This window comes from Myodes glareolus, chromosome 2 (assembly GCF_982192425.1).
Source record: "Myodes glareolus chromosome 2, mMyoGla1.1, whole genome shotgun sequence".
In the NCBI taxonomy this organism is placed as follows: Eukaryota; Metazoa; Chordata; class Mammalia; order Rodentia; family Cricetidae; genus Myodes; species Myodes glareolus.
In genome coordinates, this window is record NC_142027.1 from 43,139,914 (window position 1) to 43,166,424 (window position 26,511).

General features: G+C 39.9%; 1 protein-coding gene across 1 annotated transcript in view; it reads left to right on the forward strand.

Moving 5' to 3' along the window:
• Window positions 1-17,998, forward strand: part of Col8a1 (collagen type VIII alpha 1 chain) — a 122,876-nt gene extending 104,878 nt beyond the window's left edge. The window contains 8 exon segments of the mRNA XM_048422610.3: window positions 9,694-10,024; window positions 13,417-14,069; window positions 14,071-14,358; window positions 14,360-14,722; window positions 14,724-14,765; window positions 14,767-14,985; window positions 14,987-15,115; window positions 15,118-17,998. Of these exon segments, the coding sequence (XP_048278567.2) occupies window positions 9,697-10,024; window positions 13,417-14,069; window positions 14,071-14,358; window positions 14,360-14,722; window positions 14,724-14,765; window positions 14,767-14,985; window positions 14,987-15,115; window positions 15,118-15,339 (2,244 nt within the window). The 5' untranslated portion in view covers window positions 9,694-9,696 and the 3' untranslated portion in view covers window positions 15,340-17,998.
• The last annotated feature ends 8,513 nt before the right edge of the window (window positions 17,999-26,511 follow it).

Consider the following 26,511-nt stretch of genomic DNA (forward strand, 5'->3'; position numbering starts at 1 on the left):
GCTCACTGGTCCTTAAAGCTCTGATTCAGGTGAAGACCATTCAGAAACGAAATCTGCTTTTGTCTTTCTGCAGAATATGATTTTAACTTGGTGGGTTTTATGACCTAAAATGTCTAATTTTTATCATCTTACTTTATTAAGTAAATTCATGTTATCTACAAAGGAGCATTTCAACCACAACTACCCTGCACTGATAGACTGGCAATAACTTTTCATGGGAAACCTTGTATTCATGTGAGTGCAGGAATCCAAACCTGGGTCTACTGAAAGACCAAATTTTAATGACTGAGCTGTGTCTCCAGGCCATTCATTTGTCACTCTTACTACGAAAGACATAGTTAATATTTATTGAACGACTCTGCAAGAATTTTAATGTCACACATTGTAGGAAGACATCACTCACAGACTTTTTTTTTGAAGGGACAGGGTCTCACTATGTAGCCCTGGCTTGTTTAGAATGTGCTTTTTAGACCAAACTGATCTTACACTCAGATATCAGCCTGCCTCTGTCTCCTGAGTGCTGGGATTAAATACCATATCTGGCCTTTATAGCCACTTTGTAAAGAATTCTCAACAACCTTCACATTTGTGTTCAATCTTTGAATCCTCCTTAAGGCATATTAAGTTTATTCCTGAACTATGTTTCCTATTTGGAGACCTTCCTTTGGTTTCTATCTGATGCTGTTTATCTTTCATGAAAAATTTTTATAAAGAGGTTTTATAAATTCTATCCCTAACTGTAAGACAGGAGATTGAAAAGTCACTGGAAGTATGAGATACATCTAGCTTTCCAAAATCAAAAACTTTAATCATCTCAACTCATAAGTTCACTTGGTTATGAACGTGTAGATTTTCTTCACAGTCTCAGTTACTAGAAAACATCAGACTTAAAAAAAACCTTGAATTCTACTAACCAACATCCTCATTCTTCAAGTAAAGGAAATGATGCTCAGGCAGGATGGGTGGCTTAGTCAGAGTTACAGTTTTGGCTGAAAACAATGATGCTTTCATTCACAGGAAGGGAAGAATCCCACTTTAGAATGTTCTCTTTCAAGGGTTCTCTCCAGTGTTTTCTAAGTTGTTTCGCAGCTGACAATATTCCACTTAGGGAAACAAAGGGAGTTAATTACAGGCTTCAAATATGTGAGCTATTATTTGAAGAAAAATATTCTCCAGATGTTTCCCACCTCCTTTGAGAATGGAAAAAGAGGAAATGAGCATAAGGTCTAGTAGAAAAGATTCCGATTAGATATTAGGGAATCTGTGAAGTACTGTAATTGGTCACTCAAAAATTGTGCAACCTCCTCCAGAGAGCTGTTGGAATGTGGTGCTTATACACTCATTTCAAGAGGGTTATGTGTGTGGCCCATTGTGGTGGCAAAGCCTAATGAACTTCTCTAGTCCAGCATGTCCCACAAGGTCACGTTCTGCCAGTAGCCAGTAGGTGAGGTGGCTGGATGCTCTTAATTATAATGGAATTTGGGGTTATAAGTGAAACATACACCTCAAGCTTAGTTTTCATCAGCCCTGACATATGTAGATGGGCAGATGAATTGGAATTGAAATCATTAAATGTTTGTTGAGTGATCAAGCCCAATTTATCCATTGGCTTGATTGGCCAGTATCTGATGGGCCTATTTATTTGGATTCTGTTACAAAGTTCAGCATATTCACCTCACAAGTGGCTTCGTGACATCATGAATAACTAGTCCTAAGAACAGAGAGCACCAGATTCAGTTCAAAGATCTTATTTTAGAATGCACAATTTCATAGTTTCAACCAACAAGAAGGCTTGGTTGTTTGGAGGGAAAAAGTGAGTGTGTAGTTAGATGGATCTGTATCTCAAAAATGAAATGAAGGCAATCAATACATCAACAATGTCTAGTCCATTTGCATTTGACAAATTCAGACAAAACACTCCATTATCTATCCTATCTTGGTGATTCCAAAGTCTTGTACCTAATTTACTTTCTAGCATAACTTGTATTATCATCCAAAATTATCTTTTGATGTCTCTCAACTCTATACACTTTATACTTCTTTAGTGAATTTTATTGCCTGCATACATTATATATAGTTATTGTAATTATTGTATATAGCTTTTTCATGCATTAGTTATAGCCCTTTTTTATACTAGACAGAAAAAGGGGAAATATAGTGATATTGTTTATGATCTAACCAACAAAGTTTGCCTGAAGATCAGAGTGCAAATCTGGCCACACCAGTCAGTCATAGAGGCCAAGCAGTGGTGGCACATGGCTTTAACCCCAGCAGCCACATTAGTTAGCTATAGAGGTCAGGCAGTTGTGGTGCATGCCTTTAATATCAGCACTAAAGAGGAATGAATATAAGGCAGGATGAGACAGGACCTCATGTTCTTTTCTTTCTGGAGATTTCATAGAGATAAGAGCTCTCTAGTGGTTTGACTGTTTTGCTTCTCTGATCTTTAAACTTGAACCCCAATATCTGTCTTTGGGTTTTTATTATTTGTGCTACACAAAATATCTCTTCTGCAAATGAAAAAGGACCTGATTATGATCTAACAACTAGAGAACAACTCTTCACTGGTGTATAGAAAGTTAATCTGTGGAATTAGCACTTAAATGTCCCTACCTTATCTATAGTGAGCTATAGACTGCATAGTGTACTATTAGTCCCTTAAAAAAATGATATTTTTAAAATAAAATAAAAAAAAACGAAATGAAGATGTGGTGCTCCTAGAAATAACCAACAGGAGTTTTAAATTTCTACATTGAACTTTGACATATATATATATATATATATATGTATATACATATATATATATGAATTTTAGAAAAACAATCAATCATGTAAGTACAGGATAGGGAGATAGCAATTAAAAGAATTAGCCTTAATAGTTTTACAGGTCCTGGCATGGTGACGAATGCCTATAAAACCATCACTTGGGAAGTAGAAGGTTAAGGTAGTAAGATCAGGAGTTTAAAATCCTCCTCAGCAAGTTAGAAGTCAGTCTAGACTACATAATACTCTATCTTAAAAAAAGATAAAATAATGTATACCTAATGAATTAGCTATGAAATGATTAATAATTAGTACTCAAAATGATTATAACTTTGGTGTTCACTGCCTCTCTACCCCCTAGCCATTCTCAAGTTTCAGTTTTCTCATTTATAAGCAATAGCTTTTGTTCAGAGACAATCTGGGCACAGTACTGAATGATTTCCCATCCCCACAAAAGGATCCCATTTTCAGATTTCAAAGTATAGAAGAGAAAAGAGGTTACTTTCATATATATTCTGAAAGAAACACCTGAGATGTATTAGTTTGCCTTCACTGTCACTGCACCAGGGAACATCTGTTTCACTGAGTTGCCACAGCAGCAGTTAACTTGCTCTGGATTCCCTGGAAGGACAAATATACTTCCCTTTCTTGTCTACAGTTGCTTCTCTCTTCCTTTAGAACCCAGGTGTGAACTCAGCAGCTCAGTTCCCAGTAAAGTTCTTAAAGAGCATGCTCCCAGTGAAGGATGATCTCCAGCTCCATCCCTGCCTCTCCCTCTCCCGCTCTGTTTCCTCTATAACCATCACATCATCCATATGTGTTGGGCCTGCTCCATGCATAATCCTCCAAGTGTTCAAAATACAATTCTCATGTACAGGTTAAACAAAATCAAAACTGTATTTAATGTGGTGACAAAGTCGATGTAAAATAAAGTTTAAAACCTTATTTTTTTAAAATCAACAGAAAAAAGAATATTGAGCTTGGTGGGAGTGGCACACACCTTTAATCCCATCACTCAGGAGGCAGAGACAGGCAGAGGCTGTGAGTTCAAGGCCAGCCTGGTCTACACAGAGAGTTCCAGGACAGCCTCCAAAACTACAGAGAAACCCTGTCTCAAAAAACCAAAAAAAAGAATATTAATATTATACTAAATTAGATCAAAAATGGTTAATAGTCACACATTAATATAAAAATAAATAAATCTTTTTAAAAAATCTTAATATTCAAATATTCACTCATAATTTACTTCCCATTGATGTCTTCAACTACCATCCTTCCCAGTTTTCCCGCTTCAAGTCATCCTTGAGTGCTTTACATCCTTGAGTGCTATACAGTTTGTGCTTGTGACCAAATTCCCATGTTGTTATCCTAACCTCCAGTATAATGTTGGAAGATGTATGAGAAATGATAGGGTTACAAGAGCAAAAACTTTTGGAATGTGATTGGTGCCCTTGGGAAAGAGCTTTGGGAAAACAAATCTTCATCCTCCCCCCACATGGCGAGGCAGTGAGAAGATTGACAGCTGTGAACCAGGAAGCAGTCCTCCCCAGACACCTGTCATCTAGCATCTTATCTTGGACTTCGCAGCCTCCAGACCTCTGAGCTCTGTTTAGTACAACACCCAATCTGATGTATCGCATCACGGCAGCTTTGATGAACAAATTGCAGCCTACTGCGTATTTGCTAGACAAAATTGAGTAGATAGACTCCTGTTTTGCTCTCTTTACAGCACTTGTATCTAATATTCAAACTTATTTTAACTTGTTTATCACCTGTCAGTACTAGAAATAGAGTTCAATAAAGTAAGACTCCATCATTTTACTAGTCCATTGTATCTTCTGTCCTTCCCCTTCGAAAATTAAATCTATAGTTCAATAACTAATTGTATCTAATGGATTAATTGACCAGGAAAATGCAACCAAGAGATGTGGCAGAATTTTCTGTCTTGCCAGCAGCTCCCAAAATAACCACATAGAGAGTTTCAATATTTATTATAGATGCTTCGCTGATAGCTTAGCTTGTTTTTAGCTAGCTCTTACAACTTAAATTAATTCATTTCTATTTATCTATGTCTACCCCAAGGCTTGTTTACCTCATGTGCATACCTCCCATCCTGCTCACTCTGTGTCTCACAGTATCTCCTCTCACTCTGCCCTTCTTCACCCCAGCATTCTCTCTGCTCTAAAAATTCTGCCTAGCCACTGGCCAGTCAAATTTTATTAACAATGAGAGCAACATGTCTTCATGTTGTACAAAAGGATTAGCCCATGCTTTCCCCTTTTTTGTCTAATTAAGAAGGAAGGTTTTAACGTTAACATAGTAAAATTATATACAACAAAACCAGTTATCAAGTAAGAATTACAGCTACAATATCACTCACAATATCCAGCCCATTTGTTTTTGGCAAAATAGAGAAAAGACTCCATCAGTTGTTCTCTCCTGAGGAGTCCAGAGTTTCGTACTTAATTTACTTTCTACCATGATTAGGGAGAATTGTAACTGTCTAGTCTTCAACCCCTTCAAAGACCTGAGAAAGATATAATAATACCTGAATGAACAGGAAGTACAGAACAAGTGATTTCCAAATTTAAGAGATGACAGAAACAGCTGGCTACCTGGACAATCACCCTAGGTTCTTTTATAACATTGGGGCATCCAACTTTGGCCTATAGGCCTAATAATCTGACAGACATTTTTGAGAAGCAGGGGATTTTGAAGAACTTGTCCTACATTGTCCTGGCAAAGTTTGGCAGTCACTATTTTTGCTCCTGCTGGTCTAGTTTGGACAGTATACAGTCAGCATACACAGAAAGATACACAGAAAAGCAATTCTGGGAAATACTGGGAGAATATTCTGCCTCATTCCTCTTTCTTCAAGGGATAAATCTAAGGCTCTTGAGAAAGCCCATATCAGAACAAGAAGCCCTAGAAGACTGGCAGATAAGAGGGGCTTGTCCCCATTGCACCATAAACACACATAAACAAGACTAAGTTAGATACAAAGCTAAGATTGAAGGTTAAATACGTAAATAGTCTTTGGTACAGCAAGGTCAAATCTCATGAGGATAAATGTACAAAAGGTATTCTTAGATCATCTAAAATAATACCTGTCATGGTAGTATTATGTGTACATTACAGGTCACATGAGGAAACTACAAGGAATATCCAGGAGGCTATTCAAAGTGATGAGTATTGGCAAATCTAACACCAGAATAAATTACAGCCTTGGTTCAACTATTCTTTTTGGTCATATTTGAACATATTTTAAGGGCTATCATTGCTTTATTCACATTAGGTTTATCATTATTGCAGGTAACCTCTCATTTATTTTGGTTAGTATCCTCCTTTGAAAGCTTTTGGCATTCCAGTTGGTTTTGATTTGCCTTTTTGGTTGTGCTGCATTAGTAATAACTTAAACAGTGATTTCCGCTTACAAAAAACTTGTATTATTATTCGCAGCAGCTCTGAGAAGTAGGCAGAGATTACAATTTTTGTGTCATACGTGAGGAAACTAAGACTCAGTGAAGATAAGGGACTGCTCAAGTATTAAGTATAGAGAATTGCAGAGCTAAAAGTCAAACACAGGTTTTTTTGAGTCCTAGAGTGTATGTTTCAAAGGGAATGAAAGCCTTCACCTAGTTCCTAACCACCAAAGATGCATTGTCTACCCCATTAGATATTCTTATCTTCATGTATGCACAATTAGACACACACACACACACACATCAATCATAAAAGAAAAAATATCAAGGAAAATAGCAAAGAAAACTCACCGCAAATTATTGTGCTTTCCATTCTCAGAGAAGCAAGAGAGGCAAGAAAACCCACCACCGCCACTTCCCAGCAGGGGTTCTCGGCTACTTCTTCCCTGTAGGTGTTTGTATATGGCAGCAAATCTGGTGTTCTTTGAGTTATATGAGAGAACCACCACACCACATTGACCACCAAAACCATCTTCAGGGACCAGAAGGAAATTAGTAAAGATAAGTCTGGTGATAAATTCTAATCAGGATACTTCCATAAATATTCAAGTTAAAACTGAGCAAAGTTTACTTAAATAAAAAGGCAGAGAAATGACAGAAGGCTGACTGGATGAGGTGGTTTGAGAGAAAGGCCAAGCCTCTGAGAGGATCTGGTGGAAAGAAACTCGGTCCTGTTGAGTCCTGGGGATTTACCTGGTCTTTTAAGCATTGTTTTGCCTTCTAGTTTTCCAGCATTTCACAAGTGCGTCCCAGTTTAAAGATTATTTAAGTGTAAAATAGAACATCAGCTGAACTGCTGGAAAGGTGATGGCAAGCATGCAAGTCCATTACTAAGGTTTAATAATGGAGTTCATTCACCCTGAAGGGTAGAATTACATCCTAATGAAGTCCTAGCTGATAATGAATGTTATCAGGTATTGCCATATATTTCTGGTGTGAATTAACACGTTCAGCTTTCTAATGAGTACCTAAAGACACTGAATATTAAAATCGGGTAGAATTTCAAATAAAACTAAGACCTATTTTTTAACAAGTGAAGATCTGGAAGGGTTTTGCTTAGCTACTAATATCTAGACAAAAAATAAGGTTGAAGTACCTGTCTCAGAGGGTGAAAACAGTAGGGTGTATAGTATGATGGATTTGTGTTTTAGAGAAGTTTATGTTGCATTGCCTATTTGTAAACTAACTCTGGGGAAAAAAAAACATGGAAGAGCAATGAGAACAGTCACTGCTTCAAAAATAGGGGATTTAAAAACTAAAGTTGATGGAAAATTTATTCTTTTTCCAATGTGTATTGCTACTCTTTAAAGGTATGCACCTCTGTCATTCAGAGTGTAGCTCCCTGAGACTAGGACTCAGTGATTCTATTATATTCAACCTTGTATTTCTCAGATAGGCCTAGGAATGTTTCTGATAGGGATTTACTAAATTATGATGTACTCTTTTTTATAGCAGTACATGTATTATTTTTTAAACCTAAAATAATTTAATATTAATAAAAATAAATCAGTACTCATTTTATGGTTCTTTCCAAATGGCTTCTAATAACCACTTAATCATTTAGAGGGGCAGAAGATAGCAATAATATCTAACTCCTCTCACCAGTCCATGTCTTACTCAGACATTAAAATAAACAGTTCTTACTTGCAACTGTGCTGATTGTATCATGAAGAATGCTTTATAAATCATGTTAATGACTCATGTACTTCATTTATTTCCTGAAGGAAAGAAATGATTAATTTGTATATTTTGAAAAATGAGAAAGCAATCAATTTTCTGATAGGGATTCACATTAAATATTTTCTTAGTTCTGGTTTTTGATTTTTTTCATTTCGTTTTTGTTTTCTTTTGTTTTATTAACTAATCCTTCTGTATTTTGTTCAAATACCTGGCACTACTCTTGAATTGGATATCACAAATTCAGTGTCGAAGCCAAGCATTGTAATCTATAATTAGGTTAGTTAGTTAATTGCAAAGAAAACTCCCGTGGAAACAGAAGTTAAATCAGTTGTACACAAGTCTTTTTGAGATGTTCCAGGACAGTTACATTAAAACGATTGTGAGGCTCTTGGTACTTCTCATTCTCCAGCATTATGACACTCTCTAATTTTGCAATTCGTCCTTTAATAAGGTGTAGAGTACAGCACAACACCAACTCAGGGTCAGTACAGGTGCCTCAGTGGTAGGGAAGGGGAACACTAAACAGACTTCCAAGTGTGCTGTGCCTGCCCCCTCATGTCCATTAGTGCACATCGCATGTCCCTGGGCTGTTTGGTCTCCACCCTAGAGTGTTACCAAGTAGAAGTCTCCTCAATCTGGTCTTTATAAGCAGATAAGCTCCCATTTATATTTATTCTATTAACTGTTGACTTGCAAAGAGCACCATTAAATAGAAACAGTTTGTTCTTGTGAATAGTCAGACATCACCCTCTATCTTATTTATACAACTAAATTGCCTTGTAAACTTCCTTTCTTTCATAAAACTTCAAAGATAAACTTTAATGGACTCTGGCTCCAGCTAACCAAATTCTGAACAAATCACTTCATGGTATTTAAATAGAAGAAGTACATAATTATGACAGTAATTTTTTGAATGACTGCCTGGCACTATCAAATGGAATGTCCTTTCTCTGTAGTTTTTGGTGTTGTTTTATACTTATTATATATTCATATTTATGTGTATTTATGACACCTCAAAGCATCCAGGAAAGCATCTAGCAGATAAGCAATCTCTGCTCCTGTCATAGACCAGACATTTTTAACTATTTGCAGTTAGAAATCCATTACTGTCCTATTAAGCAAGACTAGAAATGTCTGAGTCAAAGTATTAAAGAGATAAAACCCAATTTCTCTCTCTTCTAAAATTAAGGATGGATGTAGCTCCTCTATGGTCAACCAGGGCTCAAGTTTGTTGCTCTACAATCCCCAATACATAGATTTTATGACATGGTTCCAAGGGCTCTGGTTTATTTCCAGGCAATAAATATATTAGCAATCCAGCCAGCAAGGAGGAAGAGAAGGAGGAGCATTCTCACTGCTTCCAAGGAGCCTTCTAGAAAGTAGCAGTAGCATCTATTAAAACTATATTCAATTGGCAAAATTTGGCAAAAATCATCACAACTATCTGGATGTCTATTCTGAGTTGCTCTATTCCAAGCTAAAAGTTGGGTTTTTCTGACATTATTGGAAAATTGCAGAATTGGTGTTTGGATAAACTAGCAATCTCTAGACTACATTCCACTAATTGTCTTCAAATACCTGACTCCTCTGGCATTTGTTCTCATTCTAATTAAAAGCTAGCATCTTCATTTCATCGTCGTTCCTCTTATAAAGTTCTGGCAATGAAGACTGTGGATTTGCCCTCTTTCCGTAATCTTCTGTCTCTAGGCAGACAGCAGTCTCTTAGCCTGCAGGTCCTCATTGCGTTGGTGTGTTCCTTCTTCCGCAGGTGATGGCTGTGCCACCCAGGCCTCAGCAGCTGCTGGGAGTGCTGCTCACCATTTCTCTGAGCTCCGTCAGGCTCGCTCAGGCTGGTGCCTACTATGGAATCAAGCCGCTGCCACCTCAAATTCCTCCTCAGATACCACCACAAATTCCACAATACCAGCCCCTGGGCCAGCAAGTACCTCACATGCCTTTGGGCAAAGATGGCCTTTCGATGGGCAAGGAGATGCCTCACATGCAGTATGGCAAAGAGTACCCACACCTACCCCAGTATATGAAGGAAATCCAACCTGTGCCAAGAATGGGCAAGGAGGTGGTACCCAAGAAAGGCAAAGGTAACATCATATTACACAGTTTCAAAATATCTGTGCTACAGACTCTTAAACTATAAAAGCTGAGAGGGAAAATGCAATTCAGAGACTTTTATTTTTAAATTTGTTATTGCTGTGAATCACATGCAGTTCTTGCAAAATTCAACTTTAAAGAAAGATATAGTGAAAGGGCCTTCAGGTCAGGTTAGGCAATTCCAAGTGGTCAACCATGAAATGATATGCATACAAGCAACACTAAATAGACTCAGGTTTTACTTATATATTTATGCACTACACACACATGCACACACACACACACACACACACACACACACACACACACAGCCATAAGTAAAGGAAAAGAGCCATGAGTTTGAGAGGGATGGGGAGCACATGGAAGGGGCTAGAGGGAAGAAAGGAAAGAGGAACTGATGTAATTATATTTTAACTTAAGAATAAAAATTATTACAGGGGTTTGATCCTCATCATTAATAAAAAATTCAAGTTATAACTTATATTTGGTTTTAATATTTTAGCTAACCTCAGACTGAACAAAGCATATTTAACCAGAGTCTATCCTTAGACATATTATTAATTTATTTAAACATTCACCAGCTCTCTAGTGAGCACCTGGCTAGGGCTTAGACTCTGAGCAGATGCAGGGAGTTCAAGGAACAGAAGGATAAAACCACAGGATTGAAGAAAAGTGACAAGTCACTCTTCCAAGTCAAGAAAACAATATTTTGAAGAACTTATATAAAAGAAAGCTCAAACGAAAGCATTTCACAAACTAGGTGCTACAATAAGAGTTTTCAGTACTGCTCCGATGTACACAAGTCCATCAATAAGCCATTAGGAAGCTAAAATGCACAGGGAATTTTCCCAACACTTCCTAGGACTATGGATTAGGTCTATTACACCTGCAAAGTACCCATTGCTGTGAGATGCTTTCCTGTAAATTCAGCTTGCTTATCTGGAGTTCTCAGAAACATGGCATGCGTAGGGAAAATGAGAACCAGAGAGTAGTGCAGCAATTGCCATGAAGGATGTGGAGGACATGAAGAAGCCTAGCTGCCTAGAACCCAGAAATCAGAGGAAACTATTCATTCACTCCCCTGGTCTTTAAAATAAGATTATTGAATCAGTGGCATAAGGTAAATGGTGCTGAGTCAGCACTAAAGCACTGAAAGGTTTTGTGGGACTGTAGCTGTCAGTCATTCCAGATGCTCAGGGGGAGGGGAATGTGCTCCAGGCCCTGTGCTAAATAAACATCAGGGATCCCAGACCAATAAGATGTGATACTTCAGGGTAGTGGCCTATGCCTGTAGTCAGGAGGCTGTGGCAGAACGATCACAAATGCAACGCCACTCTGGGCTCCATGACATGTAGTGTCAACATACATTAGGAGGTCCTCAGGTTTTTCCTTGACTACAGTTTGCTTACTAGTGTGTGTTAATGTAAGTATTCCTCATATTTTTACTCTCCAGGAGCTGGTAAACCTTTTAGGGAGTCATCTAGGTCAGAGGTTCTTCACCTGGGGGTCATAACCCCCTTGGGTGTAAAACAACCCTTTCACATGTGCATGCAGATACTTACACTTACATTATAATTTGTAACAGTAGCAAAATTGCAGTTATGAAATAACATTTTACAGATGGGGAACTGTATTAAAAGGTTGCAGCATTAGGAAGGTTGAGAGAGGCCTGTTTCATGTCTTTTCCCCTTCGCTTCTTGCATGGCCTGCCTGACTTCTTGTGCCTCTTGTATCTATTCAGATGATTACTCCTATCTGGGAAGAATATGGCTTCTAAGATTCTCTTTTGTTTCCTGGCAGTAGTTCTGCAGATAGCACAATGATCAGACTTACAGGTTACTTATAATTGAAAGAAGACTTTGAAAGCACATATTTCATGTCTTCATTCCCCCCACTTCTCCTAGAAGCATGGAATATCCAGAGCTGTTTGTCTGCAAAGCACAGCATACTCTCACATGTACTTTGGATTTCAGTAGCAAGATATGAGGGTTGCCCCATCTATTCTCTAGTTATGTGGCTGTGTATTCTGGCAATAGCCATAAAAGTCAGTGATGATGACAGCTTAAGTGACCTAGTCCAAATCTCATGCCCAGGCCAGAAAGATAAACAAGGTTTCCTCTTTCTAAATCAAGCTTCTCTCCTAGTCTAAACTGCATGCTAATTAAACCTAAATTTCTAAGAGAAGTAATTTCTTTGAAATCGTATATTTGAGGCTTGAGAAACCTTATAGCATGTCAAAGACACTAAGCAAATCCACTGGGTCTTGAAGACAGATGTAGAGAGATGTTGTCAAACCACACACGAAATAAAAAGTTTTCCTTTTTCCTGGGTCCATGACAAAGTGATTTTCATCACCCATATTTCAGCACATAAGGAAACATTGTTTAGCCTTGCATTATTGAATTAAAAATAATACAAGCCAGCCGGGCACAGATAGACATGCACCATGGGTCTGACTAACATGTAGTATTATGTCAATGCTCAGAAGCAGAGACGAGAATGTTGGTCGTTCTTATAGCAGATGCTAAAAGGTATAAGGAGTTGAGAAGAGGAATGGATGGAGAAGACAATGGTCAAGAGATTCAAAGCCTCAGGCAAGCAGGAAGAATATGATTTTGATTTTGTTTTATTTATTTTTAGTTCTATTACCAAATGTGGTAAATATAGTTAGTAATATATATTTAAAACTAATAACTTCAAATGCTGTACCCACAAAAGTAAGTATGTAAGGTGATAGAAATGCTGATTAGATGGTTTAATTATTCCACATTTTATTCATAAATTGTATACTTTGAAACCCATAAACACACCATGTAACTTGTCAATTTATAATGAAATCTCTCAATTGATAAGACAGTCATGGAAAAATACAATATAATTTCAAGAAGAACAGTTTTAAAAAATAAAAACAGAGTATGATTCGAGCATTCTCTGAAATACACACAAATGTGTACCTTAAACAAGTGAGCTGAAAATACCGTACCTCTGCCATGTGGGCTCAATGGCAATCTGTTGTTGTTTCTTTTATTGCACAACTCCAACCTTCCCAAATTCTGTATGAACACACTATGGTATCTTCAACTTTTGCACATGGAAATTTTTTGTTTGATTATTTTTCAGCTTTTAAAATTTAACCAGTGCTGACACAAGCATATGAATATAAGAATTTCTCCCAACAACTCAGACACATCGCAGAACCTGGCAGCTTGATTTGATTAAAATCCTGGTACCGTACAGGAGAAAGCTTGGGAAGATGAGCATATTATCTCTAGTCTTCCCTTTTGATACATAACAGGCAAATGTGTTCAAATTAAATGACTACTATTACTTCCTTCAAATAAGGGATAACCATTCTCTCCTGCTCCTTTCTGTACTTTTCCAGGAGAAATACCTTTAGCCAGTTTGCGAGGAGAACAAGGTCCCCGTGGAGAACCTGGACCAAGAGGACCACCTGGACCACCAGGTTTGCCAGGTCATGGAATGCCTGGAATCAAAGGAAAACCAGGACCACAGGGATATCCAGGAATTGGAAAGCCGGGTATGCCTGGGATGCCTGGAAAGCCAGGAGCCATGGGAATGCCTGGAGCAAAAGGTGAAATTGGACCCAAAGGGGAAGTCGGGCCTATGGGAATCCCAGGACCACAAGGACCTCCAGGACCTCATGGACTTCCAGGCATCGGGAAACCGGGTGGGCCAGGGTTACCAGGGCAACCAGGAGCAAAAGGTGAAAGAGGGCCTAAAGGACCACCAGGACCTCCGGGTCTTCAGGGTCCCAAAGGAGAGAAGGGCTTCGGGATGCCAGGCTTGCCAGGTCTGAAGGGTCCTCCAGGTATGCATGGTCCTCCTGGCCCAGTTGGGCTGCCAGGAGTGGGAAAACCCGGAGTGACAGGCTTTCCTGGACCTCAGGGTCCCCTGGGGAAGCCAGGCCCTCCAGGGGAACCTGGCCCACAAGGTCTAATCGGTGTGCCAGGAGTTCAAGGACCTCCCGGGATGCCTGGAGTTGGAAAACCGGGCCAGGATGGGATCCCTGGCCAGCCCAGGATTTCCAGGTGGTAAAGGGGAACAAGGACTGCCAGGGTTGCCTGGACCCCCAGGCCTCCCAGGGGTTGGAAAGCCAGGTTTCCCAGGACCCAAAGGGGACCGGGGCATCGGGGGTGTCCCTGGGGCTCTTGGACCAAGAGGGGAAAAAGGACCAGTAGGTGCTCCTGGAGTGGGAGGTCCTCCTGGAGAACCAGGCCTACCTGGAATGCCAGGGCCCATGGGGCCACCAGGTGCTATTGGTTTCCCTGGACCCAAAGGAGAAGGTGGGGTGGCAGGACCACAGGGGTCCACCAGGTCCCAAGGGTGAGCCAGGCCTCCAAGGCTTTCCTGGGAAGCCAGGTTTTCTTGGTGAAGTAGGTCCCCCTGGCATGAGAGGTTTGCCTGGTCCTATAGGGACCCAAGGGGGGAAGCTGGTCACAAAGGGTTGCCAGGGGCTTCCTGGAGTTCCGGGGCTGCTTGGACCCAAAGGAGAACCAGGCATACCCGGGGATCAGGGTCTACAGGGGCCCCCAGGTATTCCAGGGATTGTAGGACCTAGTGGCCCTATTGGACCACCTGGGATTCCGGGCCCCAAAGGAGAACCAGGCATGCCAGGCCCCCCTGGATTTCCCGGAGTAGGGAAGCCAGGAGTGGCAGGCCTTCACGGTCCCCCCGGGGAAACCTGGTGCCCTTGGGCCTCAGGGCCAGCCTGGGTCTTCCTGGGCCCCCAGGCCCTCCCAGGGCCCCCAGGGACCCCCCAGCTGTGATGCCCCCTACACCACCACCCCAGGGAGAATATCTGCCAGATATGGGACTAGGAATTGATGGAGTGAAACCTCCACATGCCTATGCGGGCAAGAAGGGCAAGAATGGTGGGCCAGCCTATGAGATGCCTGCGTTTACTGCAGAGCTGACTGCACCTTTCCCACCGGGTGGGGGCCCCAGTAAAGTTTGACAAGCTGCTCTACAACGGCAGACAGAACTACAACCCGCAGACGGGCATCTTCACCTGTGAAGTCCCGGGTGTCTACTACTTTGCTTACCATGTTCACTGCAAGGGGAGGGCAACGTGTGGGTTGCTCTCTTCAAGAACAACGAGCCCATGATGTACACATACGACGAGTACAAGAAGGGCTTTCTGGACCAGGCTTCTGGGAGTGCAGTACTGCTCCTCCGGCCCGGAGACCGGGTGTTCCTCCAAATGCCCTCAGAACAGGCGGCCGGACTGTACGCCGGGCAATATGTCCACTCCTCCTTTTCAGGATATTTATTGTATCCCATGTAAAAAAAAAAAAAAAGAAAGAAAGAAAGAAAGAAGGAAAGAAAAAGAGAGATTTAATAGAAGAAAAGAAAATGACACATCAAAAAATCCAATTATAAACAATGCTTCTAAACACTTATAATAGTTGGAAAGTTGTTTTTAAGTGAAAGTTTAGACCATCATGTACAAATAAAAACTAAGATGCATGTTTAATACTGTGCACAGCAGATTGTAACAGAATGATGGGACAGATTTATGGATCAAGTACAGACATTTGTGTTGTACCCACTGGACTCATATTAGCTGTTGCACGTTATATGATTTCATAACCTGCTTATTCAAATCAGTCAAAATATGTCAGTCTGGATGATCATAGCTAATGAAAGTCACTCATTCCTTGTGCTCCCTTGAAAAAAGTATTTTTGAATATGCCTTGAGAGGTTTCTGGTGACAGTTACATAGTGTATTTATTTGCATAATTTCCTCTCTATTTGTGCAGATGTTTTGCTGTGGGATGTTGGAGAGTTGTTCTGTAGTGCCAAGACCATGGTAATCTCTAGTCCAAAGGCTATTTCTCCATGTCAGAGGCTGAGCTTTTAGCTGCGGAACTACCTAGTCAGAACTGTGTGTTTGTGGTCTCCCCCAGAGGAGCAGATGTGCTGATGGCCCATTGCATATTTGCTCAGCACTCTCTTTGTCGAGCACTGGGTGAGATTCTAGTATGTGATACAGGGCAGAGTGCACAGGGGTTCAGAATTTAGTTCAGAGATGTTAATGCATTAACTCACCTAAAGATTTTCAGTTTGGCATTTTTCTGGAACCTAATTTTCTTTTTCTTCTTCTTCCTTCCTATAATTTATAATATAACCTAAACAATATAAACAGATTTTTAAAAAAGCCTTCCTCAAATAATTTTGCCACTTTGTGAACTTTTAGTATTAAAAGCAATTATCAGTTATGTTTACATGCATTTTTTAAAAATCCCCCTAATTTGCCCATATAACCAATGGTAATATGGTTTCAATTTGTCTGTAAATGTTTTTGTAGTTGTGTTTTTTACCAGTAACTATGAATTTTAAAAATATGATTTATGTTATGAGGTTCCAAAGTCAACTGCCAAAAATCCAAGTCACTTTTTTAATTTGAGAAAAAAAGTTTAGAATTATATGTGAAAACAATTAATTTTAAAAGAGTAATTAAAAGGCTTGATATTTAATAGCAGATGTGCTGCTTCCAGCTATAGTGACTAATGTTGTAGGGAAATGACCGTTTCTTTAACATCAGCCTTTGGAAGAGGTAGCTGGAATGTCACAAAGCACGGGAGCCCATGCCTATTATGTCACCACACACTCAGCACCACAGCCGGAACAGATTTGAAAGAAGAGAGAAATGTTTCCGATTCTCACTAAGGCACATACTAGATTCTTTGGACACTGCTCAAAACACAAACAGTGAAAGTTTCCCGTTCATTTGCTGTTAGTTGTTTGGGGAAATAACGTGGGGCTTCAACGATGATCTAATCTCCTTTCCTTGGAATTTAAGAGTCAGGAATTGAAGAGACAGACATAGATTGGAAAAGACACAAATAAATACACTATAAAACATGGGCTATTCTAAATCTGAATTATTTTACCACCACAAATTTTCTTATCCTGGCTTAATATTTGTCTTTTCCTTTTATGATACACAAGCTCCATTTTTTCCTCAAATTTTAAGACAAATGAGTTCATTAGCACAAGGTTTCTCATTCACTGTTCATTGTACAAAGCACTTTCACATCTGAAAGGAGTCCTACCTAGCCTTCACTTGCAAAGCAAACAGCATTTCTGTGGATAGCTGTCCTTTGGGTTGCTCCTGAGGACACTGGCTTGTAGTTAATGACTGGAAGTTACAGGGGTCCCTGGGAATCTCTGTTAAATGCTCCATTGAGATGATTTGAAGGACAGTTGGGCCAGATGCATCATAAAGTTGCTCTTATCTGTACATGTATGGTATTTTAGTCTCCACAAAGAAAGGTAGAAATTGTCTCTTAAGTTAAACCAAATTTCACTTTTTGAGATATTTTCCAACTTATTTATTGGTTGTTACTCAATTGCCTATATGTGTGTGTGCATGTGTGTGTGAGTGTGTGTGTGCATGTGTGTGTTATCATATATATCAGGCATATGCTTCTAAACTTTTAAATGGAGGAGGAGCAAAATCTATGCCAGATACTGTATATTCTACCATGGTGCTAATATCAGAGCTAAATGATACTCCATTTAATTTAAAGAAGAGTTTTAAGTAATTATCTATGTACCCGTGTTTCCCTTTGGAGTGCTGTACATCATGTTAACACATTAGTGTGAAAGCAGGTGAAACAACTCTATGTTCTACAGTCTAGGGACACTAATGATCCCTATTTAATTCAAAATTAACTAGAGCTTTTCCATGTGAAATGGACCAAACTGGCATTGTTCTTATTTAAACACAGAGTTTTAAAGTAGTGTGGCATCCCACAGGGGTAAAGAATGTCTGTAGAGGATAATTGTCCTCAGATATTTTACAGAAACAAAGAATGATGAGAAGACTGGTAACTTGTTTGAGTTTCCATGAACAGATCTGAGACTTAATGGCAAATCAATTTTGTATTTAAATTTTTGTACTGATTTGAAAAACAGATCATTAAATATCTTTAAAAGTATGTTTCTTGTCTTGTTTATATCACTTGACTAACACTATAGAAACCTAAAGTGTTTTTGAATCACCCATTGTAGTAATGAGCCACTGAACTAGGATCTAAGAATAACCATAGTTTAAACAAGACACTTAACTCCTCTTCAGTCTAACAGTTCTGTATATTAACAGTCCAGAGCTCCTCTGTAGTCATTACTCCACATTCTTTCTACATTCTTGTTTTTCCACCCAAGTGTATTGGTCTTCTTCTGCTTTGGTGAAAGATAGTTGACCTTAGCAATCACATACCAACTGATGGGAGGACAGAAAAATCAGGAAGAAAGGGATGTTAGTTTATTCTTAAAAAGAAACAAAACAAAACACCCAACCTAGCAATTTAGATACCTCCCTCCATACCCAATGCCATGAATTTAGTTGCATCATAACAAGTTGAGAGGCAGTGTGAGATGTTATCAGCTAGAGCTGAACTGAAACCCGGGAGCTCTGTTCAGAAGGGTGAGAAAAGAACAGGCATTAACACTGTGTTGTCGCACCCACCCACCATCACAGAAGAAAAGAACTTTAATCTGTTCCCTCATGAGACAGCAATCTTCAAACATTCATTTTGCCATATTGCTGGTACCTTGAGGGGAAATAGTGCCAAGTGGATTTTCTGGGCAGAAACACACATATTTCAATAACTTTAAGGCCTTATAAGCAGCAATGGCAAGAAAAGCATACTTTTGTGATGACTTAACAAGTTCTGGATGGTCATAACATTATATCTAGACCATGATAAAGGGATTGTTCAGATCATTCAAGGAACAAGTATGTACCAGCAGTCCGAGTGGTTAACTTATTTGAACTGTCTTACCAGAAGATCAAGATCACTTCTATCCTCACAAAGTTCGGTTTGTTCTATTTCATTCCACAACCAAAGACGCTATCATTATATGTCGAGTGGTCAGAGGCAGGATCTCAGTTGCTGGCCTATTCAAAGGACTGAGATAAGGGTTGATACGGAAAAGAAACTTTATCCCAAAGCAAATCAATAATACAAATCAGAAAGAAATATACTATCAATATTGACCGCAGGTCACATGCTTGAGAAAGTATTCAAGGCCTTGGTTATTGTTTGAGGCATCCTTTGACGGAATTCAAAAGGAGGGGATTATTTATTAAAGGGGTGCAGCACCAGCAGCTCTCTATTCTGATGGATAGTCACATAATCATTTTTCTGATGTAAATGTACCTTCCCATAATGCTTTGGTTAGGGCTTCTATTGCTGTGACAAAACACCGTGACCAAAAAGCAAATTGGTGAGGACAGGGTTTATTTGGCCTACACTTCCAGAACACTATTCATCATCAAAGTAAGTCAGGAACTTGGAAGGTAGAGGCAGGAGCTGATTCAGAGTCCATGGAGGGGTGCTGCTTACTGGCTTGCTCCTCATGACCTGTTCAGCCTGTTTCTTATAGAGCCCAGAACCACCAGCCCAGGGATAGTACCACCCACACTGAGTCCTTCCCTATCAAGCACTAATTAAGAAAATGCTCTTCAGACTGGCCTACAGCCTGGTCTTATGATGATTTCTTTTTGTTTGTTTGGTTTGGTTTGGTTTGGTTTTTTGAGACAAGGTTTTGCTGTGTAGCACTGGCAGCCCTGGAATACACTCTGTAGACCAGGCTGGTCTTGATCTTAGAGATTCACCTACCTCTGCCTCCTGAGTGCTACTGGGATTAAAGGTGTGCATTTTCTTAACTGAGGTTCCTTTCTCTCAAATGACTTAGCTTGTGTCAAATTGATGTAAAACTATCCAGCACACACAATGCATCTGATTTCAAGCACATATATGCCCAAGTATGCAAAGATATGTGATGGTAAATAGGGAATTCTCCCTAAATCTTTACTTGAGGACACAGTTCTGTCTTGGTGTGTATGCATACAAATCGAGTTCAGGCTAGATCTGACCTTCCATTCTTTGCTCCTGGATATACTGGAATTATATTTGAATAAAAACTAAGCTTGATCATTTTTTTGTAGAACAAAAAATTATCACATTGTTCATAGAAGGTGAAATTACCTGGCACAAGTGAGAAGGAAACATGGAACACGCAACAAACCCGCTTAGGAGTTTATTAGAGGGGGCCTATACAGGCCAGGGGAATCGGTGTGCACAGAGAGAGAGAATGATGGTGCATCTAGCTTTTTAAAAGCTGCCTAGCACATGTGCACAGAGGGTTGGCATGACTACATCATACGCAGATAACGGGCTCACGCATGTGCACAAGGGCTGAGTCATAGTGGATGTAACCACGCATGCGTGCACGTGGGTCATGCATGCCCTTTAACATTCAGACACTTCTGCCTGAGGGCTTGTCTGCACATGCATGGCTCCAGAACCTAGAAGTGCAGCCTTATTTGTGGCTGAATAATTACAGAATGGTATATGTGTGGCTAGATGTGAATGAAGGTCCAAGGTTAATAGGTACATTTTCAGGTAGAGTGTGTAGAGTACACTGCACGTAGAGGAGCTAGGTTTCCAAGTACATTATTAGAAGGGAAGGTGTGTATAACCCAGACCAAGCAGTCTCAGTTGGCTAAACTATCCCATATGATTGCTGCCTCCACTCCCTCAAAAGGAAGTTTTCCCCCCTAACTTATTATGGGATCTGAAGGTAGAAGGTTAGTCTTTTCGAAATGCTTCATGTCGAGTTGAGAGAAGAATGAATCTCCCAAAAATACTTAGGGAGGGAGGTAGTTCCCAAATGGATATGAGGCCAGAACAAATAGTGTCCCTTCTAGCTCTAGGGCAGTGGTTCTCAACCTTCCTAATGCTGAGATCCTTTAATATAGTTCCTCATGTTGGTGACCCCCAATCATAAAATTATTTTTATTGCTACTTCATAATTGTAATTTTGCTACAGTTATAAACCATAATGTAAATATCTGATATACTGGCTGGTCTTAGGAGATCCCTGTGAAAGGGTCATTTGAACCCCAGGTTGAGAACTACTGTTCTAACATGTCAAGACTATAAAGATCACTGTGGGATCAAACCCAATTTCAGATCCTTTGGGGGTATGATTTTTTTTTAAATATAGAATTTGGATTGAGGAAGCTCAAAGATATGGCAAAAGAAATACCCTCACCTCTTTTGAGAGGAGAAACATTGTGTGTGTTGAGGAGGGGTATGTGGTTGGGTTTATTTGTTGGCCTGTCTACCCTAAGCTTGGAGAAAAAAAAGGAAACTGAGATCAGGAAAATACCTGACAAGACCAACGTAACCAAGGATGAGTGAAAGAAATGGGCATGATAACAAAGAAAAGGGGCTGGAGAGATGGTTCAGTGGTTAAGAGCACTGGTTACTCTTGCATAGAACTGGATTCAATTCCCAGCACCAATTGGGTGAGCACCCAATTCCCAGCTCACAACCATCTGTAACTCCAGTTCTATGGGATCTGATACCCTCTTCTGGTTTCCATAGGCACCAGGCAGGCATACAGTGCATATTCATACATGCAGGTAAATCACTCATATGCATAAATCTAAAATTAAAATGATTTACATTATAAATATTTAAAAATAACTGAAGAAAAGTTAAGTAGTACAAATCTTGAATATAGGGCACAAATATTTCTATTTCACCTGATGTGAAATAAGATATTGGATACTGTTAAGTGAAAAAGCGGTATAAAAATAAGTATTTCAGAAAAATCATGTTGACAATTTTTGAAAACAACACTGAAGAAGGGAAGAAACAAGTAATAAAAACAATTTTAAAAAGGAGAACAGCAGTCATGCAAAAAGGAAATAACATATCATGCTGAACAGTCCTGAAGGAGCCTAGGTATAAAGAGGAAAAGTAATTGTAGGGGCTCATTTTAGGGCCATTGAACTCTTCTAGGAATACAGACTGTGTTAGTCAGTGTTCTCTGGAGTAACAGAACTTATGTGGGGTTTGTTGGAATGAGTTACAGCCTGCAGTTCAGCTAATCCAACAAAGGGAAAGTGAAGGGAAAGTCCAAAAATCCAGCAGTTGTTCAGTCCATAAGGGTGGATGTTTCAGCTGTCTTCAGTATATGCTGGAGCCCTAACGAAGTTCAATGCCAATGGAGCAGCGGCTGTGCTAGCCAGACAAGGGCAAGCAGGCAGAGAAAAAACTTCCTTCCTCTACATACTTATATAGATTTCCATCAGGAGTTATGACCCAGATTAAAGGTGTGTCTTCCTGTCTCAAGATCCGGATTAAAGGTGTGTGTCTTCCCACCAGATTAGAAGTAGATTCATCAACTTCAAAAAGATCTCTCATAGGTTCCGCTCACTTTCTTCTACAGATCAGGATCCCATTCTAGGGAACGGTGCTGAGAGATGAGGAGTTAGGCAGACTCTCTGGTATGCAGACAGATAAAGAGAGGTGCCATAGCTAAGTTATAAAGGTGGAGAATTTCCAGGATGGCCAGCCTCTTCCTTATCCTCCTGACAAAAGCCTGGTGGTTAAAACAAAAGCCTTGAAGTTTTGCTTTGCTTTGTTTCATTTTGTTCTTTCCTCCTCAGCAAACCCCCTGCTGATGGACTGGCCCAAAGGGTTTAAGGACAGATCAGAACATGTTCCATCAAGTTGTGGGCCAATCAAAACTCCCATCTTTCTTCAAACTGTCCAACTCTAAATTAAAGGGAGAATAATTCTTCAAAGACTTAAAAAAAACCCAAAAAAACAGCCATCAAGAACAGACAGGATGTCTCGGCTTCATGAATTCCCCCTCTGCATGGCAGAGGATCTTTCCCTCTGTGTGTCTTCTGCACGCCTGTGCTTCCTTGCTCACAATCAACACCTTTCTCATCTGCTTATGCTGTCTGTGATGTTTGATTTCTCCACTGCTACCTGTTGCCTTAGGAAACAAGCTGACCAAGAACCCTAGAATGTCCCCCACAGTGAATTGAATTACCATCTCAATTAACTTAATCAACATAATGTCACGCATGCATGGCGAGAAGCCCATCTTCCAGGTTATTCCAGATCTCATCAAGTTGACAACTGAGACTATCACAATTCAACTCCTCAATTTTCCCTTGAAAACCTTTTTCTCTAACTTTTCTGGTGGACTGAAGGTAGGGTCAGTCTTTTTAGAATTTAACACATAAGCACATCACTTTAAACATTAATCTTCCATCTTTTGTCTCCAAACTCCCATCTGTATTTTGTAATGCAGAATAAAATCCAACTTTGGAGTCTCCATAGCTGTTAACAATTATAACAGTTTAAAAGTCCAAAGTAAAAAAAGAAAATAAATAAAAGTCCATTTTATTTGAGACTCAAGGCAACCTAACTGTGAAACAATAAACAAAAAAAGCCTAGTTACATATTTCCAACATAGAAAGGCAGAGAATAAATATTCCCATACCAAAATGGAAAATTTGGGATATAACAAAATCAAAATCCATCAGGACTAACTACTGTAGCTCCATGTCCAGTGTCTGGGCCTCACATTGAAATGGCTGCTCTCCAAAAAGATTCAGGTGGCTTCACACTACCAACTCTGCCACCCAGAGTACATTCAGCCTCTCTTCGGCAGTCCTCTCCATGTCTGCACCTTTCATTAGCATACATCTCTGATATCCTGAAGTCTTCATTGCAACTTCACAGCTTCTTCATTTGCCTTCACAGCTCCACCTGGTGGCTTCTTGGGGCCTCTTTGCTGAGAATTTGACCCACATTATCTTGGTACAGGTCTCCAGAACCCCCTAAATCTTATATCTTGCACACTTACAAAATTAATATCACATGTAGTCTGCCCCCCCGCTTGGGCCACGGCTATATCAGCTTCTGTTTGTTGACCCCAGGGAAGCACTTCCATGGGTAGTTGTCTTAGAGGATCCAGGGAACCCCTTGAGCTCAATTTGGGTCTTCCATGAGTCTCCTATGGGTGCCTTCAGGACACTTTCTAGTGCCCCAATGTAGTACAGAAGGTTTCTCTTCAGTGGTGTTGATTTCTCCACAATTATAGCCACTTGCTCAGTACCAAGCTGAATGTTTGCCTGTCCTGAGTTTTCCACTAGTCTGTATTTCCACTGTATATATTTCTGAGCATTCTTCCCTTTTCAAGCTCTTACCAAAATGATCCATTAAGCTCTATTTTCATTCAAAGGCTTTTCTAGCCCAAAGTTTCAAGCTCTTTCACATTCCTCCTGCACACTGTTTCCAAAGGCTTAAGAACCAAAATAAATGATCAGGTTTATCATAGCAATGACCCCATTTCCTGCTACCATTTTTCTTAGTTACATGTCTATTACTGTGAGAAAATATACTGGCAAAACCTATTCAAGGAAGGATACACTAATTCTGGCTCATGGTTGCAGTACAACTGTAATCATTGTGGGAAAAAAATCAAGCAGTAGCTTGAGGCTGCTAGTGATGTTGCATACAGTTATGAAGCAGGGGACAATAGGAATGATAAACGCCTTGGCTCAGTTCATTTCTTCTTTTTATGCAGTCCAGGATCCCATCCAAGAAATGGTGTCACCTACTATGGGAAAACCTCCCCATCTCATTTTACCTAATCCGCAGATTATTATTTGGGAATTTTGTATCATGCACTCTATCACACTCACTTTCCATTTCTCCCAGGCCCACCCTCCTACCCTTGTACCACAACCCCACAAAAAAAAAAAAAAAACAAGTCCAATTTGTGTTGCCCTTATTCCCATTTGAGCATTGTGAAACTCCCAATGGCCTGTTCCTTAAAGACAACTGAGTCCCTTGCAACCTCTCTTCCAGAAGCCATTAACTGTGAGGAGATGCACTTCAGCATCTTTATTACAGGTTTTAAGAACTCTCTTCAATGTTTTTGGTGGAGGGCATGAGAGTTTATCACAGAAGACTTCAAGGTCTCCCATTCTCACTTATGAGTCACAGTCTTTAATATCACTGCCAAAAATACTTCCTTGCCCATAGTTGCCAGTGGCAAGCATGGATCATAGACATCAACACGGCCTCTGGAGGCAGCATGTACCTCAGACATCAATATGGCCTGCAGTGGTGGTGGTGTATGTCTTTAATCTCAGCATTTGGGAGGCAGAGATAGTTGGGTCTTTGTGAGCTCAAGGCCAGCCTAGACTTACTGAGTTTCAGAATAGTCAGAACTATGTAGAGAGACCCTATCTCACACACACACACACACACACACACACACACACACACACAACCACAAACAAAAACTTCATTTTACTTAATCAAGATAAGCCCCCACAAGCATGTCCAGAGGCCCATCTGCCAGATGATTCTGGGGCTCATTATGTTGGCAACTGCCTTAGTTAGGGTTTCTTTTGCTGTATAGAAACACCATAACCACGGCAACTTTTATAAAGGAAAACATTTAGTTGGGGTGTCAGCTTATAGTTTCAGAGGTTTAGCCCATTATCATCATTGTGGAGAGCATGGCAGTGTGCAGGCAAACATGGTACTAGAGAAGGAGCTGCTACATGTTAATATGTAGGCAACAGGAAGTAGACTGAGTGTCACACTGAGGGAAGTTTGAGCAAAAGAGACCACAAAGTCCACCTCCACAGAGACACACTTCCTCCAATAAGATGATACCTACTCCAACAAGGTCACACTTTCTATTAGTGCCACTCCCTTTGGGGGTCATTTTCTTTCAAACAACCACAGCAACTGAGATTAATAGTCACAAAGGACTTAAATAACAAGGAATATATTTTCTCATTCTTGGAAGAGGAACATTATTTGGATTGGTTTCTCTCAAGGATTTTCTTTTTGGCTTGCAGATAGTTATCATTTCTCAGTGCCTTCAAATAGTCTTATTAAGGACACTACTCATACTGAGTCATGGCATACCCTAGTGTAGGAGTTCTTCTGTTTGTGTGTTGCTTTCACTGGATAATGAAAAAAGAAACTGCCTTGGCCTAGTTGATAGGACAGAACTTAGGTAGGCAGAGTAGACAGGACTGAATTCTCAGAAGAAAGACAAAGTGGCAGATGCCAAGGATCTCCTGCCTGAGATGGACACTGGTTAGAATCCTGCCATAAGGCACAGTCACATGGCAATACACAGATTAATAGAAATGGATTAAATTAAGGTGTAAGAATTACCCAATAAGAAGTTAGAGCTAATGGGCCAGGCAGTATTTAAATGAATACAGTTTCTGTGTGACTATTTTGGGTATAAGATAGCCAGGCAGCCAGGATGACACGCAGCCCATTTCTCCTGCTACAATACCTTTGTGATTTTATTTTAATTTAATGGTCAATTTTAAAGGCTCTATTTCCAAAAACAATCATACTCTGCAGTATTAAAAGTTAGGGTGCAACATGTGTTTTGAATGACAGTCTAGACCATGGGTTCTCATCCTTCCTAACTATGTGACCCTTTAATACAGTTCTTTATATTGTGGTAACCCAAACCATCAAATTATTTTCATTGCTTCTTTATAGCAGTAATACTGCTATAAATCATAATGTGAATATCTGATATGTAGATTGGTCAATTGGTGACCCTTGTGAAACAGTCATTTGACCTGCAA